This window comes from Notechis scutatus, chromosome 2 (assembly GCF_049901735.1).
Source record: "Notechis scutatus isolate UNSWTSFEM ecotype Mainland chromosome 2, rNotScu1.2, whole genome shotgun sequence".
Lineage (NCBI taxonomy): Eukaryota > Metazoa > Chordata > Lepidosauria > Squamata > Elapidae > Notechis > Notechis scutatus.
In genome coordinates, this window is record NC_142010.1 from 182,791,842 (window position 1) to 182,816,948 (window position 25,107).

General features: G+C 41.4%; 1 protein-coding gene across 1 annotated transcript; it reads right to left on the reverse strand.

The window, feature by feature from the left end:
- Positions 1-379: 379 nt before the first annotated feature.
- LOC113415064 (uncharacterized) lies at positions 380-24,897 on the reverse strand. Its single transcript, XM_026672299.2, has 5 exons — positions 24,507-24,897; positions 10,539-10,643; positions 5,300-5,359; positions 1,742-1,807; positions 380-577 (listed from the first exon to the last, which is right to left on the reverse strand). Exons 1-5 carry the CDS (start codon positions 24,885-24,887, stop codon positions 515-517), a joined length of 675 nt encoding a protein of 224 aa, XP_026528084.2. The 5' UTR covers positions 24,888-24,897; the 3' UTR covers positions 380-514.
- Between the last annotated feature and the right edge of the window lie 210 nt (positions 24,898-25,107).

The window sequence follows — 25,107 nt, forward strand, 5'->3', positions numbered from 1 at the left end:
ATTCTCCAATGATCTATTCAAGAGTCTGTAGAGATTCTCCATCATCCAGGTCATGGATTTTTCCAAAAGGCAACTGGACTTCCTTGATTCTTTTCTTTGAAACATTTCACTTCTCAAATCAGAAGCTTCTTCAGTCTTCTTCAGAACTGAAGTTCTGGGATGAGAAGTGAAACATCAGGGGAAAAAATAAAGTCTAATTTGAAAAAGCACCTTTTCAAAGCCAAGATTCCCCTGGGAAGGGTTAATGTAGGAAAAAGTGCCAACATATCCATGTCCACTCACCCACAGACAAGTCACAAGCTCTTGAAGGCAGCACTAGATAGTAAGGTTGCTACTCAAGTAAGTTGATTTGGCACGAGTTCAAGCAGGACACAGAACCTTTTATATACTTTTTATTATTTTCATTTACAGACTGAAGGGTCAGTGTGTATCTGAATACATATTCTAACTTGATCAGTGTGTTATGTAGAAAAGGCTATAATTTAACAGTCGGTCGTGAATTAAGAACCTTTGGTTACATATACTTCTTAATTGCTTCTTCCAGCTTTTCTTTATTTGCTCCGGAAAATTCATGCACCTGAAATACAGAGAGTTTACGTTTAAGGCTTTTTACTTGAAGAGTTGTCCCTCTGTTAACAGATATTGCCAACATTAAATGGTTGTTTAATGTTGATTCCATGCTGTTCATCAAGGAAGTGAACACTGCTTAACTAAAATTTTACCACGAACAATATAATTTTCTGAAGTATATAGTACTTAAAAGAGACTTATGGTTAGCCATCATATGAAACACAACTCTGAAAAGCTCACAATAATTAAAACCCCAAATCTGCTGCCAACCATCATTCACCACATCAACTAACAGCTCAACCCCCAGACTTCAACCTCGCCATACCCCAATAGTTGGGGAGAAACCAATTCTTTATAGTTTTCTGGAAGGCTAAGAGGGGGCCTCTGAGATTCCAGTGGGAAAGATTGTTCCAGAGAACAGGGGCTGCTTTGGAAAAGTAACTCTTCCTAGGTCTTACTAGGGGACAAAATGGTTTTTGAAAAGGATGGTAGCATATATTTTGATCTTGGTTCCTGAAACTCAAGGGTTACTAGATTCACAAACCTGTTTGAAAGTTACCATATTAGTATTATACAAAAGAATACCTCTTACTCAATATTTAAAGCTCATCTAGAACTCAAGGAGAAAAAAACTACAGGTAGTCCTCAACTTAAGATCACAATGGAGCCCAAAAAATATGTTGCTAAGTGAGAAATTTGTTAAGGGAGTTTTGCCCCATTTTATGATTTTTCTTGCCACATTTGTTAAGCGAATCACTGAAGTTGTTCAATCAGTAACGTGGCTGTTAAGTGAATCTGCTTTCCCCATTGACTTTGCTCGTCAGAAGTTCGCAAAAGGAGACCACATGACTCCGGGACATTGCAACCGTCATAAATGTGAGTCAGTTGTCAAGCATCTGAATGTAAATCATGTGACCATGGGGATGGAGCAACGGTCATAAGTGTGAAAAATGGTCATTAAGTTACTATTTTCAGTGCCGTTGTAACTTCAAACGGTCACTGAACGCACTGTTGTAAGTTGAGGACTACCTGTAAGCGTGGAAGCTTGGGACAGATGAATGTAGCCATGTACCAAATTTCAGATTAAATCTTTTAAAGGTGGGAATGCATCTGGACCCCCTCTGCAAAACACGTTCAACGCATGTTTTGCCGGAAATCTGAAAGCAAATACCTTTTCATTATTTTTGTAGAACTGGAATGTTGGCATGCACTTCACATCACAGTGTGAGGCCACATCCTAGAAGAGATGGAAAAGGTTACTCCAATCAGTCTGACACGGTACGTGAACAGAATGCCCCAGAATTCTTTCCCCTTCTGTCATTCATGCACTGCAACTTGAGGCAAAATGCAGCATCGGTGTCTTGCAAAGACGAAAAGACAAAGATCTCTATCAAAATGAATCACAGGTGGGCATTTTCCTCTGAGAATCTCTGAGGTTAAGAAAAGTGAAACAAGCCCTAGTGAGATAAGAAAACTGGTAGCTTCCAGATATCACAGAAGGGAATAATAGAATTCTTTCCAGGTAACACATTTTATTAGTTTATCAAAATATAAAATACAAAACATATGAAGAAAAATAAAGATAATGGAGGGCAAACGGGAAGAGAAAAACGTGTAGAGCAGAGGGAAAAAGAAAAAGGCATTGTCTTCTGACTCCTTTTAGTGTAATAAGATAACATATCTCAACTGTTTACTTTTATATACTTACATATATTAGCCATTTCTATAACATCAAATGTATCTAATTGGCAAACCTCAAAGGCAAAGTTTTACTTTTTTCCATCACAAGCACAAAGTCCAGAAATGGTTTCCAAGTAGTTTCCTCTTATCATATACTCTCCAGTGCATTCTTTTATCTACCGTATATTTCTGTAATTTGTCTTATGAATGACTGGAAAATGCCAAGAACTTTGTGAAGTCTCAGGCCACATTTTCTAATAAACTCCTCCTTACCAGAATAGGCTTGTGGACTTTATGTTATTCTGACAGCATTGACCAAACTACAACTCACGGGGTTCCCTAATAAGATATCCAAGGCAATGCCTAGCAATCTGAAAATGTCCTTTGTGGTGAAAGGAATGCTGCAATTTTAGCATTTCAGGATGAATTACAAATTGTCATATAACGTGTCAAATGTGAGAACACTCCCTTTTTTTTAGTTTACTAAAACTAAAAAACATTCCATCCATTTTCATTCCACCTGAGGGAAGCAAACATAGCTTTCTCTACTCCAGCAGTTAATATAAACGTCATCTATGCATATTAAAGGCCAATTGCAGACACCATTTATGTGTGATTTTAACTTTAGACAGTTCTGTTTACTCATCAAGCTAATAAAAGCTTATTACTTCTGATGGCCCTTCTTGCTTCCAAGCTGCATAAAACAAGTTTAATTAGCCCTCTGTCTTATACTTAGGGCAAAGCCATACTTCACCTTGCACAACTTAAACACTGCCAAATACCTCACTATCAAGACATCAAAAACTAAGCTGTACTTTTATTTCAAGTGAGCCGGATTCATTTATATAAAAAGGCACACATGGGAAAAATTTGTTTCACATGCCACATTTCTCAATTAACTTGTTTGACAAGATCAATCAACAAAATATGTTACTGGTTTAATATCAGGCTTCCCAATGCAGTTTATGTACGGTAGGCAAATATATGAATCCTATTTGCTAAATCATAATATGTTCAGCTTTGGCTTTGTATGTTATGTGGATCTACCCAGAATGGTTTAATGAACTGTTGAGAGTGCAACTTATTCAACAAAACTTGATGAAAGCTGCCTAAAAGTTCTGGCTTGTATCTGCACAATTCAGAAAGCTGGTTAAATCTTCCTATAGATACAATTTCACCCAGACCTTTTTTTCAAAGGGAGTGGCTGTACCTATTACATGTATTTGTAGTATTATGTAATATTTCAACATTTAATCTGTGGCACCTAGACCTTTGTTTGAACACCTGATAGTTGAGCTAGTTAAGAGCAAATACTGAAACATATGGGCTTGGTTCTGTGTTTTGAAAGAGAAAAGCCGCATTTCAAGTTTTTAAAGCAAACTATTAAAAATACATGTTGTATTTGCTATAAGCTGCTGCTGTTTAAACATACACGGGTTTTCCTCAATTTATGATGTCAATTTAGATTAGACCAAAATTCCATCGCTAAATGAAGCAGTCAAACAGCACAACCACATTGCTTAGAAATGGCAACGCCTTCAGTCCTAGTTACCATTAACTGAATCCCATGGTTGTTAGACAAGGCAACTTCCTGATGACAGTGGGGAAACTGGCAGGAAGTTGCAAGTCCCAAGATGGCAGCCATGTTAAGTGGCGGCTGCTGAGTGGTGCCTAGAGCTGAATTGGGAAGTGTATGGGAGAGAAGACCGGGGAAGGTGCACAAGAGGTGTGGCGTGGGCTGGGAAGAGTGCATGACTGATCGGTGGTGTGGCACAAGCCAAAATGGTCAGGGTAGAATGTATGGGTGGCAGGGACTTTCAGCCTTTCCTGCTGGCTTCCCCACTGATTTTCTGGGGAAGCCAGCAGGGAAGGCTGTAAGTGGTGACCATATGATTGTGGGCCGCTGCAACTGAGAAATTTGAACCAGTTGCCAAGAACCCAGATTGCAATTATCTGCAGGGGTGCTGGAATGACTGGAACTCCAAGGATTAGTCATAACCACCATTCAATCAATGCGCTGTAACTTCAAATAATTGCTGGAGAAATTGTTGTAGCTGAACTGTTCTGCAGTTTTGAAATTTGCACAAACTTGATACATCCAGCTGATACATCCAGCCTTTTAGCAGGACTCTATTCCATGCTTGCTTGGTGCTTGCACTGTTCAATGATTTGCCTTTTTAATTTCCATATCCTTTGCTATGGCCCACCTTATTAAGTTTTTTTGCTGTATTTATGTATGAGCTGCATAGTTGGGGAAAAATGCAACTTCTGATGAACACTTAGGAGCAATATGAACAATTTATTATATCTAGAAGTCACCTGTGTTTTCTGTGGAGTACAGAATCTAAGCAAGTGCAACTAAACTCACAGCATCTTCTAGACATAATAAAATTTCAGATCCTAGAAGTCTCAATTAGCCTGATCAATAATCTTAGGTCACAAATTCTCTATCACACGTCACAGGTTCCCTATCAATACTATAGATCAGGGGTGTCAAACTCGCATTGTCATGTGACGTATTGGGACTTTCCTCCCCTTTGCTAAACCAGGCATGGGCGTGGCCAGCGCATAACGCATCTGGCCCACGGGCCGTGAGTTTGACAGCCCTGCTATAAATCTTCTGTTATTAGAGATTGTGCTTCACCACCCAAATTGAAAAAGAGAACTAAAACTCTTTTATGTTCCATCAACATTATTCACACAGAAAACTATCTGAAGTTTGCACATTTTTAAACAGCTTTGAGGGCATTTTAAATTAACTGCATATATATTCCTCCTCACCCAAATTACAACAAGTTCACTTCACGCTATAAAAAAAAATAAAGAACTTTCTCACCCCACAAAAGCTGAGTTCTTCAAAAGTTTTCCTGGAATATTTAAACAAGGAAGTCCACTTTTCATCTTCATTAGTCAGACCATACTGCTGTGTTTGCATAATTTCCCTTTGCATAATTTCCCTTACGTAACTACAAGTTATATGAATCCCGGGATTTTATGAGAATATACTGCATTGCCTTTCCAAAGTTGGGAGTGATACTCTAGAACTTACCTGAGCATCATCCACATCAATTTCAATGAAGACTACCTCTGGATATTTTTCCACCATGCTCTGTTATGAAAGAAATATAGAATGTTGAAAACAAAGTATGCTTGCTGATCTCAATTAGCACTTAACACCCTTGTTCCTTATTAGGCGCAAAGAGCTTAAATTTAAAACCACAATTGCTTAATATACACATCTGGGCTTTGCTAGATCTTCCTGAACTTCTCATCCAACGTATCTTACTGTTGGCCATACTAGGCATTTCCACTTCAGGAGAAAGCATCCATTTCTATCCACAGCCAGGGTATGAAAGAAACTGTCAAGTGTTGGGAACAAGTAGACAAAACCTGAAACCTAAATGCAAGCCCCAGCCTTCTGAACCTGTCTAGCCACCATTTTGAAGAAAAATAACCAACCTGCTAAATTTGGGGGGGCAGGGGGGGGGAGAACAAACAATGGCCCATCTTCATGTGCTGAAGACAAATAAACAGATGCTTTCATTAATTAAAGCAGCAAAGACTATGGAGACAGATTACCCTAAAACAATAAACACATGGTGGGATGAAAGCTCCTGTTGATGCCAAATTAAATAATCTGCAATGCATTTTTCTCCCCCCAGGCCTAAAGTCCAAGAGAAACTAGGGCTGGGCACCACGTATCTTTTTTAAATTTGAAGCCATGCACAGTGCCAAGGAGACTGAAGAGAACATTCAGGATGCATTATTTACTTCATTGATTGATTGATTTGATTTATAGGCTCAAACAGCTATTTATCTGTTATGATTACCAGGCTACTGGATGACAACTGCCAAGACACAATAAGTGAGAGGACGTGCAATTTTGAAGGATGTCCATGTTAGAAGATACACTTCACTCCGAGGCCAAATTGCCTTTTGCCTAGTGAAATGAACTGGATTCCACTCAGTAAGCAAAAGATAGAAGGTGACATGCCCAGGATGGCATAGGAGAAAGAAAGTAAAGTGGTTTCCTATTATAGCTTTCATCCACGAAAAGCCCATTTTTTTTTGCTCTGCTGTTATATCAAATAATTGGACTAGCCATAAACTACCACTCCAGGTCTCCAAGAGTGTAACCAAGGTAAGGAATTATAATAATTCCGCCAGCCCTTATGAATACATGACCTATTGTTATAGATTTCTTCATTTTTGAAAGGAAACATATTGCAGTTCAGAATTGGGTTGTGTCCCAGACAAGGAATGCAGTCATTCAAGATTACTGCAGCACCTAAGATCAACAACCCAAACTGCTTTTAACTTCGATGGGGCCACAAAAATCCATCGGATTGCAGTTGCTGCAATATTGCTTACATTTTTTTTGTCCCCACCTTATTATAAACATGTTTTAATGGACATGTCCCTTTAGCTCTGATGCTTTTAAAACTTGTGGGGCTGGTTAGTCTAACTTTTGCTCTTTATATGACTCAGACGATACCTAAATCATTAAATCTATAATCTCTATTCCGAGACTGGCTTTAATTTACAGACCCGTGGAAGGAAAAACTCAAAATTTGCTGTGTGTTTTCCTTTCTCATGGTTTTGTGTTCCCTGGGACTTTAAGAAAGTAAAGGACCATGCTTTGAACTGTAGAGAGATAAAAAAAAAATTCTGAAGTCACAGGATGTGGAAGAGAGAAAAGAAATTAAGTTGGAGAACTAAAGAAGCAGCCAATTGTGTCTGGATGATATGAAACTAAATGGGTCTGGAGACACTTAAGCTACCACAGCTGGGGAACGAGTAGCAGAGCCTCACAGTTCCCAAAGATGCAGACTGCTACAGTAAGTCAGCCAGCCAGCCAGCCACAAGTTAATTGTAGGAGCAACCCTCCTACACACTGATAAGACCTGAGAAACAAAACAAAAACAACTCAATATAAGGGAACCACAAAGCTAATTAAATTATAGCAGGGCCTACTGAAGTATAAGGGCTGGAGAGAGGAGGATAATATACAGCTAAGTGTAAAGTAAACAGATACAAAAGCCCTGGTAAAAGCAGAATTCCCAGTCCTTAAGAACTGTGGCACAATGCCAACTTTTTGAGAGCAGCATGGTGAGCTGATGTTGGCTTTTATAGCTAGCAAGGCAGATTTTGCAAAGATGTTGGATATGAGCCATAATTTCTCTGGAACAAAGGAGAGATAGTCAAAAGCAACTCAATATAAGGGAACCACAAAGCTAATTAAATTATAGCAGGGCCTACTGAAGTATAAGGGCTGGAGAGAGGAGGAGAATATGACACTGGACAGGTGATCCTCATGAGTAGTCCATGGAAAATGCCATATTTTTTTTGTCACCTTATGAACAGAATGGCTAGAAATCAGGATTACATCAAGCTCACTCTTGCCAAATTGCCTTTATGGACATAAACTCAATGAAGCCTTATATCTTAATCACTTTTTTGGATTTTTTTAAAAACTTTTTTATATTGGAAAGATTAAGACGTTTTCAAACTGGCAAGGTTCTTCTAGATCAGGGGTCGCCAATCTTTTAGACCTCAGGGACCACCAAACTCATAATTTTAAACCCCAGGGACCACTAATATGATTTTTGACTGACGGTGGCTTGCTGACGTTGGTGGGAAAGACATAGAGATAGTTCTAACCTCTCTCTCCCCCTCCCTCTCTCACACACACACATAGACAAGCACACAGAGGCAGGGGGGGATTCAAATTTCTTAACCGGTTCTGTGGGCGTGGCCTAATTTGTGGGTGTGGCTTGGTGGTCATGTGACTGGCTGGGCATGGCTTGTGTGTAAATATTATAAATGTTTATATAAATATTGATTTTTTTTAAAATTAAAAAAGAACAACTTTTACCCAAAACCTGCTTTCTAGCTAATCTAAATCTCCCAGCACAGCAGAACAGCTGATGGTCGGGGGGGGAAAAAAAAGAAAAATAGCAACTTAGCAGGCAAGTTTGCCAGGTAAGGAGCGAGTGGGTGGGGAAGGTTCCTGCGGGCCATGTGGGCAGCGCAGCCTTGTGTTCCTGCACAGTCTGGATTAATAGCTTTCGGGGGTGCTCTGGGAGTGACATTTCTCTGTGGACCACCAAAATTTTCTTGCGGACCACCAGTGGCTTGGCGACCGCTGTTCTAGATTCATTGAATGAGTTTCCATCTCCTTAAAAGGCGGTGTAAGTTTGATATAATTTTTTTAAAAAGATATACAAATTCTTTTGGACTATGAAGAAAAAGGATGATTAGTGTACGGATTTTGGAAAGTTAACAATAGATTAAGGGGCCAGAGGATTCAGAATTATACTTCTAAATTATTTAGAAGATGTTTTCTCATGGGAAAAATGGAGATTGCTTAAGGTTTTTTTTTTTTTTATGATAAGGATGCTTGAATTTTGGACAGTACAACAAGGGAATAAGAACAAGAAGAAAACGGAAGTCCTTAGCGCAAATTTTTGAATGACCTCTCAGCCAAGTGTTTGGACAGAATTGATACAATTCTTAATAAAATTGAAAAGTTCTAATGAATTTGTAAAATAAAAATGAGCTGCAATGGACATCTATGAAATAAATTTGAAGGAGGATTTAAATATAATACAAATGGGTCTGATGGATGACTTATTCTCTAAAGAAGATGAACAGAAATTAATGAGTTCATTGATTTGAATTTTTTTTTCTCTTCTGCATATACAAAACACCTCTGTTAAGATTTGGAAGGACTTTTTTTTTTAGAAGTGACAAACAAAAGGATATTTTTTACTTATTGATACAAAAGAAATCTGCTAAATTTCTAAAAGATTTTTCACTTTGAAGCACAAATGATCAACAACTACATCTGGGGCTTTTTTTTTTGAAGGGGTTAAAGAATAATTTTAAAAACTAAGGAAAGTGTATTTAAGAGTGACTTGTTTGACCATGTTTAAAATAATAAAATAAGTATATCTGGCTGCTTTTATTGGAAAAGGTTGATCGACGTAGCATTTGGATTTGCTGTCTTTACCTAAGAGATGAGCTATTATAACCTGGTTAAGTATTGTCACTTCTCATTTACAGATCTAACACAGTCACTTATATCATTAGGCACATATAAGTAGATAATGTGTATGTTAACACATACATGCATATTTTGTATAATAAGCCTGCCTCACACAAATATAGCAAAGAAAAAGCATTCAGCCTTCCGGTCTGTGGTTTGTACCATAATTTAATTATAACTCTGTCACAAGACTGGAGCAATGTAACATGTGGTCTAATTTTTGTAAGAAAAAGTTCCTTCCCCATTATTCGTTTTGGTTAACATTTTCAGTACTTGAAGAGTACTGAAACATCTGAAACTTGCATATACTTTTATGTCCTTTGAGCGGCTCCTAATAAAGCTGTGGCATCACTCTGGAAATCATATCTTACTGATTTAACTTTTATTGTTGTACTATTGTTTTAATCTGTAGCAGAGCACATTGGACAGGAAGTGTTTTCCAGAGGTTTTGGTCATCTTTGGCATCGTTCCAAGGGCCTTTACTAAAACACCAATAAGACAGTACCGTGTTTCTCATATAATAAGGCCGGGTCTTATTTTTTTTTTGAGCCCTCCAAAAATGGCTAGGTCGTCTTTTCAGGGGTGACTTAATTCCCCCCCTTGCATCTTCGGGCGGGCGGGTGGCGACAGCTTGGATGTTGACCTCGGCGTTGGTGGGGCACTTCATATCGGGGTCAACGCAGGCAGCACCATATCCGGGTGTGCCACAAAAGTACTTCCTAACGGCAAGCCCCCCCACCATTCCCCCCCATTTCACATGTTTTAATATAGGCCTTAATTTGGGGGAAGGGGCTTAATTTCATTTCATGCCTATAAAACATGCTGGGACTTCCTATTGGGGGAGGCTGTATTGTTGGAGAAACAGGGTAATAGCACAGGACCTAATGATGATTGTTTTAATCTGAATTAAGGAATTATGAATTATGATTGGAACGGCATATGTGAGCCTGACAAACAAAACCAAGTAAACTTGACGGATACATGCCATTGTTTCTATATATCAGTGCTGTTGTTACTGACAGCTTGGAAAAGAGAATAACCCCTTTTTCACGAAAGCACACACAAATCTCACAAGGTAAGCATGAACAGAGGCACATAAATATTTCAACCCTTCTAGGTTCAAGAATTCTTATGCATCTCTTTCAGGTAACCTTGGTTTCTAAGGAATCCCCATCTGTAACATCCTGCTCTCCTCATGCTTTATTATAAACAAAATGTTGAAGGAATCCAAATTACTTACATGGAAGAAAGGCTTGATCATTTTGCATGGCCCACACCAGGTGGCAGAGAAGTCAACAACTATGAGCTTGCTCCCAGCATTCGACAGCTCAGCTCGGAATTCAGTCTGGGGGGAAAAAAAGTCAAGACCATTTTATAGGAGCAATACAATACTTCCTTACGCCCCAACACATTACATCAGGGGTAGAGGTGATATTCAGCAGGTTCTGACCAGTTCTGGAGAACCGGTAGCAGAAATTTTGAGTAGTTTGGAATACCACCTCTGACTGGCCCCACCCCCATCTATTCTCTGCCTCCCGACTCTCAGCTGATTGGCTGGCTCTTCTTTTGTTGCTCTGCACAGGAGAACGGAGCTGGAAAGCAGGTTAGCGGGGATGGGAGAGAATGGGGATTTTATAGTATCCTTCCCCTGGAGTGGGATGGGAGTGGAAATTTATAATATCCTTCCCCTGTCACGCCCACCAAGCCACACCATGCCCAAAGAACTGGTAGTAAAAAAATTTGAATCCCACCACTGATCAGGGGTGTCAAAACTTGATTTCATTGAAGGCTGCATCAGGGTTGTGTTTAACCTGGGGGAGGACCGGGGGAACACTGTGTGTGTGGCCAGCTTGATGTCACTCATGTCAGGGGCACCTGTGCGGCCCTCCCCAGCTCCACTGGCACAGGGTCGCAGGAGGCCGTCCCAGCCAAAACGGAGCTTGGGAGCCTGTTTTCGCTGGCAGAGGCACCGCGGGCCTTGAGTTTGACACTCCTGCATTACATCATTCCTGAAATGCAATTGAGGTTACCTTCTTGAGTGCTTTCAAAACTGCAGGGAGACTTTCTATGTCACCTTTCAATCACAATATCGTCAATATAAGGTTTTAATTAAAAAAAACCCCACACCATTCAATATGAAGCACAAGTATTCCTCGACTTACGATCACCATTGAGCCCCAAATTTCTATTGCTAAATGCAACCGTTAAGTGATTTTTACCGTATTTTATGACCTTTCCTGAGAGTTTTTAAGCCCTGCAAGTTGTTAAGTTAGTAACACGGTTGTAAAGTGAGTCTGCCTTCCCCATTGACTTTGCTTGTCAAAAGGGGATCACATGACCCCCCACGACACTGCAACCATCATAAATATGAGCCAGTTGCCAAGTATCTGCATTTTGATCATGTGACCATGGGGATGCTACAACAGTCATAAGTATGAAAAACAATCACACGTCACTTTTTTTCTGAGCTGCTGTAACTTCAAACAGTAAGTGAATAGTTATAAATTGAGAATTACTGTGAAGTATTTTTAAAAAAGGACTTTTTTTTCTTGCAGGGAATGTTAGAAAATGGTAGGTTAAATATGCTTGCCATAATTGAAGCATATTAATTAGTTCAGTTTTGTAATCTATGAAAATTAATAGTCCAAAAAGGAAAAAAAAATCCAATTGTCTAACTATTTATTTGTCATGTCTATGTACTGTCAGAATCCAAATATCTCTGGCAGTTTACCATGATAAATGCACAAAAACAATGGCCCTAAAAAAACCCACAATAAAAGATCAAGTCGGTTTCCGCTGTTGTTTTAATAATCAAAGGCTGTCTATCAGCAAAGAGTAACTTTAACTACTTTAAAATAATTTCATCTTGCCTGCCTTTCAAAAGAAATAATAATAATAAAAAAAATCCAAAGTAGCTGCTGATCTAAATTCCAGGAAAAGGTGCTTTTTGGTACCTCACTTCTCATTCACAGCATTTCATCTGCAGTGATCATACTCAAGAAGTCAGATCTACCTTGAAAAGGTGTCTGTACAGGTATGTGACAGACAACTCTTTTAAGGGCTTCAAATGCCAAAGCCAATCCTTTGAATTGTACCCGGACCCAACAGGCAATATGCAGAAGACCTACAACACAGACTGTTCTACACTACCCTGTTTCTCCAACAATACGGCCTCCCCAATAGGAAGCCCCAGCAGGTTTTATAGGCATGAAATGAAATTAAGCCCCTCCCCCAAATTAAGGCCTATATTAAAACATGCGAAATGGGGGGAATGGCGGGGGGCTTGCCGTTAGGAAGTACTTTTCTTGCACACCCGGATATGGTGCTGCCTGCGTTGACCCTGATACAAAGTGCCCCACCAACGGCGAGGTCAACATCCAAGCCGGTCGCCGCCCGCCCTAAGATGCAAGGGGGTGGGAATTAAGTCACCCCGAAAAGACAGCCTAGCCGTTTTTTCGGGCTCAAAGAAAAACAAGACCCGGCCTTATTATATGAGAAACACGGTAGCTGTAGATGCCAGGAACCTCCAAAGGCCGCCTCACATATTATAGCAGGCAAACTCAAATTACCTGAACCGTGGTGTAAATCAACCAAAAGTTCTGGGTTTATCCAACATATTCCTAAACCACAAAACTGCTGGGAAAAAACCAGGTAAGATAAATGCCCAACTTCTTTAGATTAAACCCACTGTAGTTACTGGTCAAAATGGAAGAAAAGCAGATAGGGATTATTTTGCAAAATCAGAGATACCTCAAATTTTAGTTAGGTTTCAGCTTCCGGGTTAAAAAATGGCTGTAAGTCATATCTGTCATATGAAGATCGTACGGATTTGTCTTAGGGAATAACAACAACATTATAAATGATAATGAGGATAGCAATCTTCCAATATTTGAGGGGCTGACCTACTCACCAAAGCACCTGTGGGCAGGACAAGGAGTAATGGGTGGAAACTCATTAAAGAGAGATCCACTGTAGAATTAAGGAGAAATTTCTTGGGAATGAGAACAATTAATCTTGCCTCCCGAAATTGTGGGTACTCCATGGAGGTTTTTAAGAAATTGGACAGCTATTTGTGCAGAATGATATAGGGTCTTCCTGATCAAGCTTTGAGAGTGCCCAAACACTAGACTCTTGTTCCAAAAGACTTAAGACTTCAGCAAGCGAAGTCAATCCCCTTCTGTTTCTTTGCTTCTCAAGAAAGGAAGTCTTCACAATGTTCTCTCAAATTTCTTGGATGCACATACCAGCGTTTCCAGATTAAACCTACCCAACAAGTTAATCTGACCAAACATTCTAGGTATCATAGTAGTCTGAATAGCCTAGGGGCAGTCTTCCGGATTCTGCTGTCACCTTTTGATTCATGTCCAGGACAGTGAGGTCCATGTAGTCTTGCTCTTTTTCCCACTGTGTCCCCATTTCTTCCTACTGTCAATCTCTCCACTGGGAGACATTGGGAGTGTCTGCAGTTCAAACTATCCATGCTCTTCTTTGTCAGGAGGCAAAGAACACCCAATTAATAAACAAACTGATTAAAATGCATGTTGCTGCAGGCTTAGCTTGACTGTGCCATCAGCTTCATTCCCCATTTATTTATATTTATTTATATCCTGCCAACACGCCTTCCTCCTCCTATTTTCCCCCCACACACAAAAAACAACCCTGTGAGGTGGGTTGGGCAAAGAGTGTGTGACTGGCTCAAAGTCACCCAGCTGGCTTTCATGGTGGTAAGATGAGACTTGAACTCATGGCCTCCTGCTTTCTAACCTGATGCCTTAACCCAGTGGTCTTCAAACTTGGCAACCTTAAGACTTGTGGACTTCAACTCCCAGAATTCCCCTGCCTTAACCACTAGACCAAACTGGCTCTCAATCTTAGAATGAACACATCACATTTCAGAGTCTTTCCCATCTTGCTTAACTTTCTGGAACTGACCCACCTTCTTCATTTTGAATTTTATCTTGTGAAGTTCTAAAAAGGGTTATTTCCCTTCCCCCATCCCCCCGGGTCCTTTGGAAAGCTGGAAGAACCACTCTTTTAGGTTGCAGTTATTAACAACAATTAAAATTATGTTAGTGGCTGGGGTTGGTTAACTTAATATTCTCCCTGTAGAATCAGCAATGGGATGAAAATACATCAGAGTCGGAGAACCAGCATACAAGATTTCCTAGTTTATCTGCCTGATAATCAAGATATAACTTTCAAGTGACATTCGAGGATGGACCAATGTTTGTGGCTGCATTCCAAAGGGCTCAGCGTTTGCACACTTTGCATTTCATGTGCTTTCCCACATGCTTTTAAAGTTAATATATGACTATCACCTTGTGGATCATGCCCTAGCTGCGTCCCCGCAGAGCAGAGTTGGCAAGATTTTGTTTTCCCAAATTATTCGGGCCTTGGCAACAAGGAAAGATTGTAATGAAGGGAAGTCTGCCATTTCAGTTTATCTGCAGGGGCACAAATAAGCCATTGTTGGATTTCCTATACTATCTGGGTTAGTGGTTTAACAAAAAATTCCTCTTCTTTCTTTGAAATCAACTATTCAGCTGATTAATGTTAGCGAAAATATTTTAGTCTGACCTATGTCATATTCATTTAGTAAGAAGCAGCAGTTGCTTTGGCTGGTTTTTGGTCTTCTGTGTCTGTTCTTGGTTTTACTAAGATCTTACTAAAGTTTGTACTGGCATCATCAGTAGAATAAACAGTAGTCCTCACTTAATATTCACAATTGGAACTGGAAACACCATCGCTATGGAACGCTGTCATAAAGCGAGACATCTTAAAATTTTGCCTGACTCACAACATTGCTTTTTGTTGCAGTCATTTAGCAAACTACTTTGGTTTGGTATGGGTGACATCGTATGACCACAACTTGTGAATTACTGCCAACTTCCCCATTGGCATTGCCTACCAGAAGCTGGTAGCGAAGTTTGCAAATGTCAATCATGAGTGACCCGTCATACCCCTGATTCCGAGGGGGAGGCCAGCAGCTGACAGGGAGTGGGAGTGTGGCTCCACTGGCTGTGGAAGAAATTGGGGAAGGGCACAGTCCAGCTGGGCAGAGCAGGGAGAGGTAGAGCAAGGCAGAGGGAATTCAGAGGAAGATCCAGGCCCACCCCCTCTTCATCCTAAGGCATGCAGGGAGGAACAGAGAAGGGAGCAACATGAGTTTGTGGCTTACAGGGGCGGAAAGGGCCCCGATTCCCTTCATTAGCTACAGCTGGGAACACAGTGTTTAAAAAGGGAGGTTGCGCATAGCAAAGTTGTTGGGAGCAAATCGTGAATTATCTGGTATTGTCCGAGGGTTATCTGGGGTCCTGGCGTCTTCCCAACTGTGTGCGTTTTATTGGCCTTTCAAATCTGTAATTCCTTCTCTTTTCCTGTCAAGTTAATTACTGCAGCCTGGTTTGTGTGGATTTTTATTTAGTTTGTATGTACTTTGTTTTCGGACTGAATTTCCTCCACTTAAAGACTGTTCTTGGGAGAGTTTTTTCTCCAGCCGAAGGTAACCTGGACATTTGGGGCAAAGTTGGAGATACTAAAGGGACTCTTCTTGCTTATGTGTTGCCTTTGTGCCACGCCCCGGGTCATCACATGACCTCAAGACATTGCAGTTATAGCAAAGTTGCCAAGTGATTTCAGGGACACTGCAAAAGGTGCAACTTTGAGGACTAGCTGTAACTTGACTTCTTTTTAGTGTCGTGGTAACTTCAGTCATTGAGTGAGCAATTGGTAAACAAGGACTATATGTAGAAAGCTAGGAAACCATTTTATCATGCATTATGGCCAGTTTTCTGAGTCCATAGAGAATAGTAAAAACAAAAACTGGTCCAGCAATCATTTGGTTGAGTATTTATAATGTAATTGTCATATCATGTAGCCCACTGAAGAGCCTTTTGCAACTTAAAGTGTGTCCCTTCCATCTCCATAGACACTATAGCTCATCTATCCTGAAGATCATTTGCAAGCTTGTCACATTCAAAGAATAACAAAATACTTTCTGTAGTACCTTGGGGGAAATAATTCAACCTATACTTAGTGTGTCCACTGACTTATACTGGATATACAGATAGTCCTTGCTTAATTTGAACTGGCAAGTCCATTGCTACGTGATGCCATCATAAAGCAAAACATCACATGACCGAACTGACTTATGACAACAGTTCTGGTTGTGATTGTTGGCAAATCACCCAGGATTGCTAAGTGCAATGTCACATGACTACAGTTTGTGGCTTCCTGCCAGCTTCGCCCTTGCTTGTTGGAAGCTTGCTATGATCTTGTAACCACAGCCCACTGCAACTACTGTAAACATGCATCGGTTGCCAAGTGCCCAAATCATAATCACATAACTGCAGGAACACTGCAATGGCTACAACTTCAAAAAATGGTCATAAGTCTCCCTTTTCCGTGCCATTGTATCTTTGAACAATCACTGAATGAATAGTTGTAAATGAGAACTACTTGTAATGTAATCTATAGCAAGATGACTAGCTAAAAGCTTTTATGTCAAGTTAAAGCTGTAATATACTCTGATTTCGCCTTCAGATGTTGCATGAACCTCAGCCTATTAAGACTGCGCTGAAGCAAACCATGTTTGGTATACTAGTAAGCCACAGGGTAGCTTAACAGGAGCACCGATATTGGTTGAAATCCATTTTCTATTCCATTTACTATATTGCAGCCAGTCCAGCTTTGCAACCAACCTGACAGTTTGCCGCAGATACTTCTAGTTTTCAGGTGCATGCTTAAAAAAGGTATCTATTTCCAGATTTCTGGCATTGTACTCTGATTTCTCTAGCATAGGGCTAGGTAGAAGCCAAAAGCACTCAATTCACCTCTAATCTGAATCTGCAGGATTGCTGGCCAGTATAACAGGACTGTTAAAAAGAAAGAATGAGAAACATTTTAACGTGCTACCTGCTTATTTTCAGCTTGTGCAAGGGGAAAAAAACCCCAAGAGGGTCATGAACTGGTTTTACGGTAAACGGATAATATATTTCCTGCTACTTCTCATTTGCTTTTTAAAAATATTCTTACTGGACTTCGAGTATAAAAAGGTCCATGCAGTAGGGTAAAAAAAAAAAAAAAAAAGGCTCCCAAACTAGGTCAAACTTTGTGATACCACCTCCAGTTGGGAGCCCAGGATCTCAACACTTAAGACCAGATACAGGTAGTCCTCAACTTACAACAGTTCATTTAGTGACCGTTCAAAATTACAATGGCACTGAAAAAGTGACTTATGACCGTTTTTCACACTTATGACTGCATCCCCATGGTTATGTGATCCAAGTTCAGACTCTGAACAACTGACTTTATGACGGTTGCAGAGTCCCGGGGGTCATGTGATCTCTTTTGTGACCTTCTGATAAGCAAAGTCAATGGGGGAGCTAGATTCACTTAACACCTGTAGCAATTCACTTAACAACAGTGGCAAGATCGGTCGTAAAATGGGACAAAACTCACCAAACAAATGTCTCATTTAGCAGCAGAAATTTTGGGCTCGGTTATGGACGTAAGTTGAGGACTATCTGTAGTAACAGGCATGAACGATTGTATATTTACAGTAAGAATTATGAACAAGGCAAATAACCAAAGGGCATTTGGAAAATCTGTTTACCAATTGACTCATTCATAAGCAGTGGCAAGAGAGAATTCAAGAAGTTGCCCTCAATTGTGGTCTGAGCCAAAAAAAAACAAAAAAACAAGACATAAGCATGCAAACTAAGACTTTCCCTTAAGCTTTTCCCACAAGCAAATATTGTCTTAGATCAGACGTCTAAAGGTCTCTATATAAACTGACATCACTGCCTGATTTTACACTTCAGATCAACCTCCGAAAAAATGACCTTCATTTTTTCTACAACTCAAGTTTTGTGGCACCCAATTAAAGTGGGGCACGTAAGGTGAAGAACAAAACAAATGAACTGCAGTACAATATGAAAGAAGGGGAAAAAAAGTGGCTTAAAAGACTGCTGTATCACTTTTGCACATTAAGCTCAAAAGAATATTTAGGGCTGGAAGCATCGCCTTCCTGGCCAACTTTCCCATTAAGGGTTATGAAATTTTAGCTGACGTACACACTGGCATCTGCCATTTGTTGCTGGCTGAACATTATGTATCTGCATCAAATATTAATTCCCTTATTAAGAAGTTTCGAGAATACCCATTTCAAAATGATAATGCAACACTGACTTTTTATAGCTGTATCCTTCTGTCTGCAGCTTATAAGGCAAAAAGCAACACTAACAAGCCCTCTTAACCTGTTATGGGGGGAAAAAATGTAACCATGTCCAAGATACGCTATTGTAACAATTGTGTAGAATAAGGCAAATTTAGCACTCTGGTTTGTAGCTTCCTCTTTTCTCACTCACCCAGGACTGGAGATACCTAGATACGGATTGCAAAACATTCTCCAATCAATATAGGGGGCAGCCCATTTCAGACTGTGGTGTCTCCTAGACATTATTTCTTAAAAGTAGGCAGCAAGTTTGTGGTCCAATATCAAATCAGGAACTGCCTTGGCCTATTACATGGAAAGAGCCTCAGTATCCACGATCTGAAATCAAATTTGACTAAACAAACAAAAAAGTCTGTGTTGCAATGGAAAAGTGGTGGACCTGTAGCCTTCTAGATCGGGGTTTTGCAACCGTGGCAACTTAAAAAAAGGGGGGTGGATTTCAACTCCCAAAATTCCCCAGCCAGTGTGATGTTGTTCAAAGAGAATTCCCAGCTGCCAGGAAAGTCAGTGAAGGAGGATTGCAGAACTGTTCTTAGAACCACATGTGGCTGCCAGCCTTTCTCCCTTCTTAACAGATGAGTAATTAAGGCAAGAACTCCTTATTCCTTATGGTACACTCTGTATCTATGACAGAAACACCTGACCAAGGGGACAAATACCACATTTGAAACCTCTTTACCTGGACTGCCAACTTCATAGTTCTTCCAAACTATCAAATTGCCTGAATAAGACGTTCACTTTTAAATTCAACCGCCGAATTTCCTGTTGCAGAAATTTCCTGTTGTTTTTTTCTGGGTGCTCAGTCAGCTAGCAGTACCGTATGATGCCTCTCTCAATCTGGCGAATCACTCTGATTCTGAGCATTTCTGCTCCACAAACTCCCTTCATAGCTCACCTGTGGTTAACAAGAGGCATTTCCCTCTACTCATAACAGTAGAGAAGCCAAGTGCTAGATGCGTTGGCCATCTGTGCTACCGCACTCGATCCGGGGAATTCCACCAAATTTAGCCACATCGCTAAGTTGCTTCAACAGTTTCCAAAAACTCTTGTTCTGGCACTGTGTTTCAATTAGCAACTTTAACTTGTCTAATGGGAACACCTCTTTAGACATTTATAATTATAAAAGCTTGATTCCCCAAATTACAAGCCATTCTGATTGTTAAACAAGCCAGGAAAAAGGAGGTGCAGCATAAGTATTAATGTAGTATCTAGGCTGATCCTTTCAGAAGATAATTTATAAGACTCTCAGAATAATAATCTTACAGGAAGGGGAAGAAATACCCAGCAAATTTTAGCTTATTGGAAGCCTGATGTCCTCCAGATGAAGGCATATGTTACTTGATGTGTTGGGATGTGTACTTCCTAGAATTTAGCTGCAACAGGAATTCAAAAAGTTGTAGTCACCAAACACTACAGAAGTGTAGCTCCACCAGTTCATCCTTCTCAAAGTAGCATTCCTAAATGATGGGTCATCATTTGATTCTCGGGACACACTTAATATTTGTGGAAGCCAGGAATTGGAATGGGAAGATAGGTCTGCCCTGTTCGTCCATCAATCTATCAGCTTTTATCCCACTCTAATCTTTTGGACTCTGTATGGCAAGCATATTTGAAAGCTGATAGGAATGAGAAATGATGTCATTCCATGTTACATAAAGAATGTAGTAATAATAATGCAATACACAGCAGAAAGGGTTAACTTGAATACTGCATCAAAATAGAGGGACACTAAAAATCTAATCCAACAGGATGTCTCCTGCAAATCTTGTTTTGGCAAATAAAACAAAAACAAAAAGTCCTGATATGGTAGTACTTTGTGCAAGTTTTCTCACGACTGGCCACCTTCTCTAAAAAATCCATTTTTGACTGCTTTTATATATTTTAATCTGACCATATAGCAAACAAAGATGGCAAATTCCAACAGATTTAGTTTATTCAAGACACCAAGGAGAACAATTCATTAGTCATGAGAATAAATCAAATAGCAGTATTTTTCAGGGGGGAAAACTATGCTAAAGATCAAGAGAATGAACTGACAGATTAAGGAAAGCAGCAAATCTTGATATTTGGCTGGTTTCTTACCAACATACTCTATACTCTTTATGTTCATGACTGCATTCCCATTCATGCTAGTAATACTATTACTAAATTTGCAGATGATACAACAGTGGTGGGACTCATCTCTGGGGGGTGGGGGGATGAGTCTGCCTACTGAGATGAGGTAGACTGGTTGCTTTCGTGGTGTGGAGACAATAACATGGTCCTCAACACCAATAAGACCAAGGAGCTTATAGTGGACTATAGAAAGAAAAGATCAGACATCCAGCCCTCGCTTATCAGTGGAGACTGAGTGGAGCAAGTGGCCAGTTTTAAGTTTCTGGGTGTTACCCTAAAAGAAGACCTGACCTGGGGTGCCCACATTGCAGCCCTGGTCAAAAGGGCCCAGCAGAGATTATACTACCTGAGGCTTCTCAGAAAACAACAACTGAATAAGAAACTGCTGGTGACCTTCTACCGCTGCACCATAGAGAGTATTTTAACTTACTGCACCTCTGTATGGTTTGCCAATTGCACAGTGGCAGATAGGAAAGCACTCCAGAGGATTAATGTCATTGCCCAGAAGATCATTGGTTGCCCTCTCCCCTCTTTGGAAGAGCTTTATAGCTTCCGCTGCCTTAAGAAAGTTCAAAATATTCTCAAGATCCATCTCATTCTGGGCACCCTTTTTTGGGGGAACGATTACCATCTGGCAGACGGTACAGAATAATAAAAAGGACAAATAGGCTGTAAAACAGCTTCTATCCCAGAGCAGTAGCTCTGTTGAATTCTACTGTATAGTGCAGTGTTGGTGCAGTGTTGGTGCGGTGTTGGGATTTTATTCAATGTGTGGAATGTGAAGGGTGTGTGTTTGTGTTTATTTTCATGGCCATGATGTGCACTGAAAAAGGTGTATGATTTCGTTGTATAAGGTGCAATGACAATAAAGTAAACTAACTAACACTGCAATACTGTAGGATACCACATATTTAGTATGTATTCCTAAATCACCATGTATTACAGAAAGCTTAATGCAAAAGCACAAGCCGAAAACATCCTGGTTCTACTCTCTCCTCAGATGATCTTATCAGTTTACCCGGTTCATTAATCCTTCTCCTTCATTAGATGGAGCTATAAATGCTGGCATCCCTAAAAATATGTCATAATCATTTCTGAAGAAGAGTGCAAGACAAAATGCCTTAGTCAGCCTTCCTCAACCATATGCTCTTGACCAGGCTGTTTGAAAAGATAATTCAACACTTGTGGACTAGTGAACACAATACTGATGCTTGCAGGTTTGATGTACGATATTTCCAAATAGCACTACAAAAATTCCTGCCCAAGATCAAGAAAGCAATGTTGTTGACACTAATAATACTGTGTTGGAGGCACCTGAATCAGCAGAACAAATTTTCCTATGAGAAAATCAGATTGTGGAAAGTTCATCTTCTCCCATTCCCTTTCAACTCCAACTGTCATTGCCCTAATCCTTCAACACTACTACATTAGACAGCAACCCTTACTGCACATAAATGTTTCTCATAGCATGATTCATACTCAAAAGCTGGGCAGGCAACCCCACAGATTAGTGGGAGAGGGAAAGGAAAAGCAGGTTGTAGTAAGTTTTGTGTCCCCAGTGAGTAAAATTAAATCCAAAAGATGGCCACACTACCAGATTTTAAGATTTTGGGGTGGCAAGAGGGACAGGAAAAGAGATGCAATAGGAAGAATGTGGGTCAAAGACAAAGAAAAAAAAATGAAGGTTTATATGTTTTTGCATAATACTAAACATTAATCCACCTATGTTTCTATGATGTGTATTATCATAATATACAAGGAGACATGGCTGCCAGATTAATAATCAAACTAGATCACCAACTGGTTAAAATTCAAGTCACGCTATCAAAAGTGATTTCCTAGTTTGCAAAAGTACCTAGGTGTGTCAGTTATTCTATTCCATAGTTATAGGAAAGCAGACAAACACCTATACAGTATTAGTCAAGTACTTTCTGAAAATAATCCACTTCCTCTGATGACTCGTTTAACATGGCAATCCTGTCAATCAGCAGCACCTTACATGATTTCTTTGCTTCCACAAGAGGCTACAATATTGCAAGAGACAACAAACGAAGCCCAAACAAGCCAGACTGATGATGTGCTATCAAGTTGGTGTGGACTGTTAATGCCCACACAGATTTTCTTTTGAAAAACCTAACCCATTTCCCCGACCTAATCTTTCAAGTCTTCCAAAGGTGAACTCAGTTCCATTATAATGGAGTCCATCTACTTTGCAAGCCAGGTTTACATTAAGACAAGGGGGAGATGTTTTTAAGGACAGGGATAAGGAACCTGCAGCCCACAGAAAGAAACTGAACTTCAAACTACAAAAGAAAAAAAAATCCATCCAGTGGAAAAGGTATCAAGAGTTGCAAGCCAGTAACTTCTGAACAGCCAGAAGTTCCCAACCAGATATAAAAGAAATTAAAAAAAATATTTCCAAGTGACCAATGAGCAAAGACAACTTCTATAGATCAGTAAAAGTTCCGTTTATTTCTGACTATAAAACTTTGTAACTTTTCTCTTGCAATTTCCCTTATCTGTCTTCCTGAGCATTGGGTAGGCTAGAAAGTCTGGTGCAAGAAAGGACAGTTTCAGTCAGGCAATTGGGTAACAGCACTACCTAAATGGAAATATATATATCCCTATCTCTCTATACATATGCATACACACACATCATGTAGCTCTGATAAGACCTTTTTACCTTTGCTTCAAAACCAACTCTAAAATAAGGTTTTCTGAGATCTCCCCATTGGGTCATTTAAAGCTACCCTCCCTCCCTGCACCTTATCAAGGTTTAAGCCTTGTTTAAGGTGGGCCTGCCGACATGTTCACAGCATTGCATTTTGAAAGAGGGAAGGAAAATCCCATGGTGGGGTTTTTTTTGGGGTGGGGGGAAGAAATAAACATGTTCCTGGCTAAACCAGGCTGCCCTGCCAGCCAGTTCTTGTAAAAGCCAAAAGGTAAATTAAATGAACCAGGGGGAGCCCCAAAGGAGCAGGCGCCGCCGGCGTGACCACCGCCACTGATTTCTGATTTCCCACCCGGCCAAGGGGGCCCAAGGAGCCGAGCCACCAAGCGGGGAGCCGAGCCGGGGAAAGCAAAGCTGGGTCAAACCCGGCCAGGGGAAAGAGTCCCCCCACCTCTGTCTGCAAGGCGCTCAGACACAGACACCCCATTTCACCCAAGGCACCTCCAGGGCAACATTTTCGGGAGGGAAAAGGAGCCAGAGCAAGCTGGAAGAGGCGCACCCTGCGCAACCTTGTGGGGGGACCTCCGGCTCCAGCCATCCCCCATTTTCCCAAAGCCCCAGGGTGGGAACTAACCAAGGAGAAAAGCAACTTGGCATGAAGGCAGAACATTTCCTATTCAAAGGGAGAACAATTCAGCAGCCTTCAGAAACAACTGTAGGTGCTTCAAGCCCCGGAAGGCTTTTTAAAGAGGAGACTGGACCAGCCACCTGTCTTGAAAAGGTAACAGGGTCTCCTCCTGCTTGAGCAAGGGGGGCGGGGGCGGGCGGGCTGGACTAGAAGACCTCCAAGGTCCCTCCCAAGCTCTCCAGTCTGCTCGAAAGCGCCTCTGGGGCGTTGGGAGGCACCGTCGCGCCTCCACGCATCCCGGTGGGTCTCCTCGATAAGGCGGGCTCGCCCTTCCCCAAAGCCAGGCGAAGCGAGTGGTTCAAAGCAAGCGGCGCTCCCCGGACCCGGGGAGGGGTGTTCAAGCGCCTCCGGGACCGGCCGGAGAAGCGCTGCGGGGAGGCGCAGCGCCATCCTGAGCTCTGCGCGTTATCCAACCCAAGGGGGGGGGTCCTTCTCCCCGCCGTCCGTCCCCCCGCGAGGCCTACTGTCGTCCAATGAATAAAGCCGCCGCCTCCCTTACCAAGTCTCCGACGATCTTCACCATGGTGGCAGCCTCCGGTTGCTCGCTTATAACGCTGTCCTCTTCTGCCCCTGCCGCCGCCTCTGCCTCTGGCGCCGCCGCCGCCGCTGCTGCTGCCGCTGCTGCTTCTTCTGGCGCCGCCTCTGCTGCTGCTGCTGCTGCTGCTACTACGAGCGGTGGGGGTGCAACTGGCGGCGGCGGCGGCGGTAGTAGTGGTGGTGGTGGTGGTGCCTCCGCCTTCGCCTCCGTCACCGTCACTGCCTTCGCCTTCGTCACCGTCACTGCCTCCGCCTCCTTCTTTTTCTTCGGCTTCTTCTTCTTCTTCTTCTTCTTCTCCTCAGTGGCTGCAGAGCGACTCTCATTAGCGCCGCCTTCCTGCATCTTCTTATGTAGCGCGGACGCCAGACCAGGAAAACGGTCTGCGCAGGCGCCGGCCGCTGGGCGGAGGCCATTTGCGCAGGCGCACATGTCTTTCTTCGCCTTCTCTTCCCCCCCCTCCCTTCAATCCTCCCGCCTTTTCACGCTTGCCCCCCCCCCCAAAAGAGTAGCTTTTGATGTGGGGGCGAAAGGAGGTCTCGTTCCCAAGCGGGACGCCTCGGTT

What these genes read in the sequence shown, in the direction of transcription:
- LOC113415064 (XM_026672299.2), bottom strand. Translation starts at nt 24,887, where the DNA reads ATGCAGGAAGGCGGCGCTAATGAGAGTCGCTCTGCAGCCACTGAGGAG. An exon ending in TGAAGATCGTCGGAGACTTG is followed by an intron (nt 10,644 to 24,506) that starts GTAAGGGAGGCG and finishes TTTTCCCCCCAG; the next exon opens with ACTGAATTCCGAGCTGAGCT. An exon ending in TTGATGTGGATGATGCTCAG is followed by an intron (nt 1,808 to 5,299) that starts GTAAGTTCTAGA and finishes CATCTCTTCTAG; the next exon opens with GATGTGGCCTCACACTGTGA.